General features: G+C 40.6%; 1 protein-coding gene across 1 annotated transcript; it reads left to right on the forward strand.

Annotated features, from left to right (window-relative positions):
• Positions 1-5,820: 5,820 nt before the first annotated feature.
• Positions 5,821-6,838, forward strand: LOC117144127. The gene is made up of 2 exons (XM_033309151.1): positions 5,821-5,912; positions 5,966-6,838. The coding sequence occupies exons 1-2, from the start codon at positions 5,902-5,904 to the stop codon at positions 6,747-6,749; spliced, it is 795 nt and encodes a 264-aa protein (XP_033165042.1). The 5' UTR covers positions 5,821-5,901; the 3' UTR covers positions 6,750-6,838.
• Positions 6,839-7,976: the final 1,138 nt, after the last annotated feature.

Here is a 7,976-nt window from a genome sequence, read left to right on the forward strand (position 1 = left end):
TCCTTTGATTAGTACGTATTTGTATACTTCAAGTATTTTGTAGAACCGTTGCTGCTTGCTTTAAATTTCCAGCCAAACTACGCAGATAGAAATGTTAGTCATAAATTCAGCATTTCAGACGGCTCTTTTTGCAGCGAACCAACTAGGATTTCAAACGTCGCCCAGTTAAGCTGTGAACAAAAAACAAACAAAAAACACAGCGCTGAAAAAGAAAAAAAAAAAAAAAGGGGCAAAGAATCGAAAATCAAAACTTGTTTTTTGCCGCACTGAGCGCGGGTTTCGTTTCGTTTGGTTTGCCACCCCGGACTGTCAGTCATATAAATCTTATTGAACAAAAGTTTGAAATACTAACACTTGCTGCCTGCAATAGACAGGATCGCGCCGTCGGGGGAAGATGGCTGGCAATTTACACGTACGTCGGATAGCGGACCCGACAATCAGTCCATAACTGTGCTTTTATGTGCCAATTCACTGGAGACTAATGCCATCGCTATCAGGAATATGCAAAAATCAACTCGGCCAAGTGTGGCTCGAAACGCCGCCGCTCCAATCTGCAGCCTCAACCCGAGCGTCCTGCTCCCATCACGATTTCTGCTCGCGAATCCTGCTTTTTCCTGGGCCCCCAAACAACGGAAAACAATATGCAAGGGCCAACATTTTTTTGGGGCGCATTTCCACTTGCTACACTTCAATCAGATTCCTCCCACTTACTTTTGAAACTACGATTATCATAAAAATGGGTATTTACTGCATTTAATAGGGTTAACCCATATAAAAGCAAGAAAAGAAAAATTCCATAATTAACTTTGATATGTTTTTAAGGGCATTCGATGGTTTGCTTTGACCTCCGGAATTCCCAGTTCATTTTTTACAGCAGATTCTTAACAAAAACGGAAAACCAAGTTTTGACAAGCTCCTGCATTCGTCGTTGGGTGGTGGGTGGAAAATAAAAAAAGACATGTGTGCTGGTGGACAGGAAAAGGGGCGGCTGGTAAAACAAAGTGATGTGTGCGGCATGTCTTGATTTGCATAAGCTTCGGCATTGCATACTCATTCCCTCTTTATGCATATATCTGCGCTTTTGGCCCCTCACTTTTTATGACAGCGACAATCGATAGTTAGGGGAGTTGGGTCGGAGGGGGAGTGCGTCCTGCTGTTTGGGGAGTCATCAATCAAATTTTCATATGGCCAATGGTCCACGCGTCCTCAGTCCGGACTCGAGTGGCGGAGGATGTGAAAGCAAACCGGAGTCTGGTGGGCAAAGCAATTGCGGGCAGGGCTTAATTAAAATTCATGTGCCTCGTATTTATAAATAACATTCTGCTGCCGCCAGTTGGGGATTAATAAAAATCGATAGGCAATAGTTCCAGACACCGAATATTCGAGTATGATGTAAAAAAAATGGTGACCTGGCTGCGTAATAACCTGAAAAATCGCTATTATAGCCAAGATATGAGAACGTAAAATAACTGAGCCACTTTCACAGAATTCATTTTACATGCATTCCAGTTGGTTCATTTTTACTGGCAATTAAACATTAAAAATAAGCGTGTATTGAAATGACCACGTGTACCTGTAGTACAGATTGAGATTAAAATGTTCCTTGTTTGTTTAAAATGCAACTTTAATAGAATCGCCAGTCCAACTTTATATTTACATTTGTATGTGGAAAATATACCACTATATTTTTTATAGGGCTACGCATAATATTTGTTTTAGTAAATTCAAATTACTTAGTGAACTTAAACATTTTCTGCATTTTAAAGAGTCTTTAAAGTCGCCTTAAAATTATCATTTTTAAAGGGTCTGCAAAGTCGCCTTAAAACTATCATTCATTAAACGAAAGTTGTGGGGTTTTTTGTGTTTTATTAACTTGCCCGTTTGAACTTATGCGAAAGTTGTGCCTTCAATATATTCAGCTGTCGATTCTTTGCCGTTTTGGTTGGTTCTTTATATATTTTTTGTGTGTGGTGCCGTTGACGATGGTGGCACCCAAAGCGCTCATAAATCAAAAAAGCTGTTGTTTGCTCACAGGCAGCAAACCAGCCGGCATCCCCTTTGTTGTGTGTGTTTGTGTGATGTGTGTATAAATCACAAAGCATGTCCTTTGCCAATACAAACACAATTGAGCATGCATATGCAACAGCAGCAGGCGGAGAAGGAGAATGAGAAGGACGGAGGCTGAGCAAAAAGTAGTCAAAGAAATTGCGTTAAAAAATTTGATTAAAAAGTTTGTCGCCGATGGGCGTTGGTCCTTAGTGTGTGAGTCTGTGTGTGTGTGTCTGTGTGTGTAACTGTCACAGACACACGCTCAGTCGGCCATTGTGCTTATCGATACGCGGCCATTGCCATTCGAGCCCCCACTCTTCTGCCGGCCCCTCTTGGCCACGTTATAAATCTCTCAAAAGCCAAACAAACCGGGCAAGAATTCAATTTTACAAACTGACAACTAAGACAAGGCACAGACCGCAAGGGAAACGAGCCAACCAAGGTGCCGAATGCATTAAGGACTTAAGAGAGGATTTATAGAGAAATATTACTTAGTTACATTTAATAATAAATAATAGATAGTGTGATTAATTTTAGCTAAGAATGCATTTTGTCTTGTATTGAAAAACCTGTTTGTTTAAGATCCATTTAATCCTCCTTAATACTATTTAACTGCCTTCATTTACGTATTAACTATACCAGTTAGTATTACCATAAGAAAGGGCATTCATTTTTAGAATATAATGTTGATAATTAGTCAAGGGTCGTTTGTCAAAAAGCTTGTCAGTTGCAAATGTTTTTATGTGTTTTCTGTGGCCCACTAATTGGGATGGAAACGTTGGAAAAACTTTCACCAAAACTCACCCAGGCACACCCGCATACCAAATCCTCCGCTCCCACCCTCACAACTTGAGCTGCGTTGGCTGTGTCACACCTGTCGTATGCGCAATTAAAAGTTTGCTTTCACTTCGATGTTCCTTGGTTTCCTTTTTATTTTGCCCTGCTGTCGAAATTGTAATTGTCATTTTATAGGAAACGTTCAACGTTGCCCACGATCTGTCCTTGCGCTCATTTACGTGCTAGTGTGCATATATGTACGTGTGTGTGTGTGCTTTTCAGTTGCTCTAATGAAATTAGCATTGTTAGAAGGGGCATAAAAGGGAGGTTAAGGAATACTAACAGTTTTTCTCGTATCCATTGCAACAAGTTCAAGGTTCCGCACACCAACACAAACACTCACACACACAAACATATGGACTTGTGGCAAATGCAGCGCTAACAAGCATTTTCCTACTCATATCCACAAAGGAAATAGGTTTTCCGTTGCATTTGTTACAAAAAAGCACACACCGAGCCAGAAAAAAGTGGATGGAGAAAGGAAAAGCCAACTGAAGGCGGGCAAAAAATGGCTTTGTGTGGCAGAAGTTCCCAAAAACAAAGTTTAGGCTGCCAAATGTGGAAGGAAAATCACGTCGCAGCCTTGCAACAGCAACCAAGTGCCAAAAAAATGCGTAACAATGCCACCGACTTTAAATGTCAGCCCGAAAGTATGCAGGCCTAAATGCCTAAAGCCAACCTTATTGGGCAAAACGAAATCATGCGGCTAAAACAGACAGGTGCTTAGTTTTGCGGCTGGCTCTTACTCTCAGCTTTCGGCTTAGCTCAGTCAAGCTGCACGGCAAACTTTTAAGCCTGACTATGTGTGAATCCATGGCCAATGAGGCCGAAAAAGGCAGAGGAAGTTATGAATGGAGAAATACATGAAATGTTTCGGAAAGTGAAAGGACGCTTTACACTCTTTTGAGTAGAATAATACCAGGCAATATTTAAGTACATAAAGTTTAAATTATTAGAGCAGCGGGTAATGAATTCACTAACAAATGTTTGAAAATCGTGTAATTTTATTTATATGAAAATATTATCTGTAACAGATTTGAAAACTTCAGTGACTCGTGGAACTACCCACCAATTTTAAAAGTAGCCCTTTTTAAGTCCATGACTTGGATTGAATGAAATGCAAATACACATATATGCGAATCCGTCAACGAGTCTCAACTTTCCGCATACAATCACATTCAATTTGCGCATAGGTGAAAGCATTTCCTTCGCCTGTGCGTGTATGAAGTTGAGAGTGTTGTAATTGAAATCGCATCGAGACGTGAAATGAAACGTAAAGTCATCGAATCAATTGAAATGAAAATTAAATTAAATGCATGCGCTCATACATTTATTCATATGCCTCAGACGCAGACGCACACAGCGCCAAAAGCACTCACACACAGACACGAACTCGAATCTTAATTAAACACGGATACGCATATTGAGTTCCTTGAAAGGCAAAAGCAATCGCCTGACTTCTCTGTCTGTGTGAGTGCGAAAAATGGTTGAAAGCAGAAGGGACTCAGAGAAAGAGCCGAGCACTGAGTATGCTTTTACGATTTTGCTTTTCAGCTGAAAACATTTTCCATTCATATATGAAGAAAGTATCGCCAACTTATTCGCAACATGTGAAAATATGCCAGGCGACAAGGGTTTTTACCTCGATATTGTCCATATTAAGTATGTTAACAATAAAAACTCCGATTTACTTTCGTATATTTTTTGAAAAATCTGATTTTCATTTTGACATTTCTTTGGGGTGTGCTCTGCATTAAGGGTTATTAAGGAAACCTTTAGTCGCCTGCGCATTATCGTTACATTGATTATACGTATATAAGCTTAATGACTCCTTGGCATGCTTTTTCCACACTCTTGTTCATACAAACTTTTCCATATAGTTGAAGCGGCAGGGAAATTTTTGCAGGCCCCGGCTAAGGCCAACATTGCCGGGCTTCTTTTAAGCCTTAATTCATTTTAAAATTCTACTGATTCGATTAATTTTAATTTTATTAACCTGCACATTGACCGCGTCTTTTTGTTAGCTTTGTCGGTATACTCGTGCTCGTTTGTGTATGCGTTTGATTTATGAAATGTTTTCACAGCAAATGATTGATTGATTGATTGATCGATCGCCCAAAGAGTGACTGAGTGCATGTCTTTGATGTGTGGCAAGGAATAAATATCGGATTGGGACCAAAAGCAACGATAACAGATGCTAATTGAGCGTGAAGTTTTCCGAGCATTCCCGGCCCACAAACTCATGCAAGCAAAAGCGGAAACGAACATGAAATCTGTCAAGGCAGCAAAGGAAAACCGCAGCCACGCAAAACTCAAATGAATTTTATTAAATTAAAATGATTTTGAGAGTGTGTATAGATGCTGCCGGGTTTCTTTGTTGTGTGCGACGTATTTATTTAGGCAAATGATTGCAAAGAGCTGCAAATGAAATTTCAGCGGTTGACGGAACGCTTTCAAAGCCAAAAGCCCTAACTTCAATTGGCTGTGAGTGAAGCGCTGGGCAAAAGGAAAATAACGAGTGTTAGATTAGCTTCACGGGGGTAAGGTAAATCCAAAGAAATCGAATAAAGCCGCCTGGCCATCGGCAAATCGAATTTAAGCTCATCCAATCGTCGCATAAATTTATGGCATATGAACAGGATGTCGAGATGGTCCTCAAGTCCTTCGACAGGTAATACAATTACAGCTCCAATCGAATTTCCATCAGTCCATCCGATAATAAGGGAATTGAAAAAAATAAATATACATATAATATATATGGTATATCTGCATATGTGCACTCTGGTAATCAAAGCGAACTATTCGTGTCAAACTGACTGGTAGGAAGAGATGCTATGAAAAACAAGATTAATCAATGAAATTATTTTAAATATTCTCTCAATGAATTTGCGATATACTTCAAATATGAATGGATACCAATATGATACCTTTTTTTTTGTATTCCTATCTAACACTGACAAAACAAACTTTGTTAAACAATTCTGAAATTTATTTGACAAAAGCCCAAATATAAAAATGAACACTTGGTGAGTAAGTGATTGTTATCAGCGGAAAGCTTAGCTTATTTCGCCCTTTTTAGTCGCTCATTGGCTCGAGGTTTGAATAGTTGCAGTCCGCAATTAAGACACTTGCTCGCCCAAAAACCATTGATCTCGGCTCGTCTTCTGGCTACTAAAGCCCCGAAGGATCATAAGGCGAGTGGACCCACGACAATTGGACCTAGTGGCGATATCCTGGTCCCACCTGTCACTTTGAAAGTGATACCCTTTCGTATGCCTCCCGATTTGCCCTATGACGATCGAAATATGCTGCTTGGCAGGCAGTTATCTCCACATTTGTCCATCTACAAAATTCAATTGACTTCCACTTTGTCCGCATTCCTGCGAATTAGTGGGTTTGTTCTGGCCGTTTTTGTTTGGTTCGTTGGAATCAGCGGCCTTTGCTTGCAAGGCGATATGGAGGGATTTATAAAGAAACTCGAAAAATGTGACTGCCAAGGCATGGTGACGATGGCCAAGGTGATGGTGACCATGCCTTTTGCCTACCATACAGTCGCCGGCACTCGGCACTTGATCTGGTACTTGAACAAGTTCCTCACGATACCAGAGATCTATGCCACCGGCTATGTGGCTGTGGCTCTAGCCATTGCTCTGTCCGCCTTTTTGCTGGCCGTGAAAGTGGGCGAGAAGGTTAAGGAGGAGGTGGTGGATCTGACAAAAAACAAAAAGGGTCAGAAGAAGAAAGAGGCTCCGAAGGATGCGAAGAAAGATGCAAAGAAAGATGCTCCTAAGGATACCAAAAAGGAACCCAAGAAGGATGCAAAGGACAAGAAGAAAGACGAGGATGGCAAGTCTGCCAAGTGATCAAATACGATTGTGTTTTGTGTTTTATTATATGACTTTGTGAAGTTTTTTAAGTGCTATCCAAATCTAAACGTATTAAATCTGTAAAGAACGAATTGATTCTAAATTTTCTTCATAATTCTTCAAATGTTTGGTTAAAAGCTATTTCTTTACGACTTTTGGGTTCAACAACGCCACAAAATCATTCTGCACTCAAATTGCATTCTAAAGTAGGCAGCAGCAATCAAGGGCTGTATTAAGAAATTAAGCCAGGCAGAAAGTTGCTTCGGCCACGCCAACTTGAAGTCAAAGATGGTAATTAGAGTCCATGGAAAACTTAGCCAGGCCTCTGAGAAAATATGAATATGTGCTGAGGTGTATGTGTATGCATATGCATATGCAATCAAACAAAATGTTACACTGAAAAATACCTAAATGATGTAGTGTTTAATTTTTGCTTGTAAAAGATATCTACTTCTGCATGAAAAGTAATGTTTATTATTATTAGACATATATTTGGTTCTATAATATTCCAATATTTTTCCTATATATTTTTCTAGTGCATTTGGCCTTCCAGTGGGGACACGCCCATAGGCATTTTTCCACTCCACTTGACTGTGGCCTGTGGACTGTGTGCGTGCAACAATTGTGCGGCCAGAGCAACTTGGCCAACTTTCGGGCCAAACTGCACGCAATGCAGCCACAGCCAGTTGAATGAGTTCAAGGCTTTTTTGAGGTTTTCCCCTTTAATTATGAACCACTCAACGCCAGTCAAGTGTGGTTGTTGCCATTATTTTTACTCTAGATCCACGTTTCCTCCGGCTTCAGTCCCACGCCCCAAATTTTGGCTCCAAGTTCAAATGGGTGAAAGTTTTAGTTGTGTATTTACTTGATTTTTTCTCTCCTTTCTTTGCTGCCCCTCTTCAAGTTGGTCTGCTTCACGTTTTTTGTTTCATTTGGGGCGAGGGACAGGGGGATTTTCCAAATGCGCCACACGATAGTAACGGTTGCTTTGGTCCGACTGGGAAATCTATGCTAGACAGGCCTCATTATGCTGCTAATGGTTTGGCTCAAACTTTTACAGGTAATTATCGACACTTTGCAGGGCATTTGCTGCTTGATCGTTGTTCTTGTTGCCACCGAGGCTTCCATTTGTTGGCTGCAGTTGAAAAGTTAAGCACCGCATTTTTGGGGGCCAGGGTACTTACCATTTTCGGGTAGATGGGGGCACAACAGCTTCAGCTTTTT

Source organism: Drosophila mauritiana, chromosome 3R, assembly GCF_004382145.1.
Source record: "Drosophila mauritiana strain mau12 chromosome 3R, ASM438214v1, whole genome shotgun sequence".
Classification (NCBI taxonomy): domain Eukaryota; kingdom Metazoa; phylum Arthropoda; class Insecta; order Diptera; family Drosophilidae; genus Drosophila; species Drosophila mauritiana.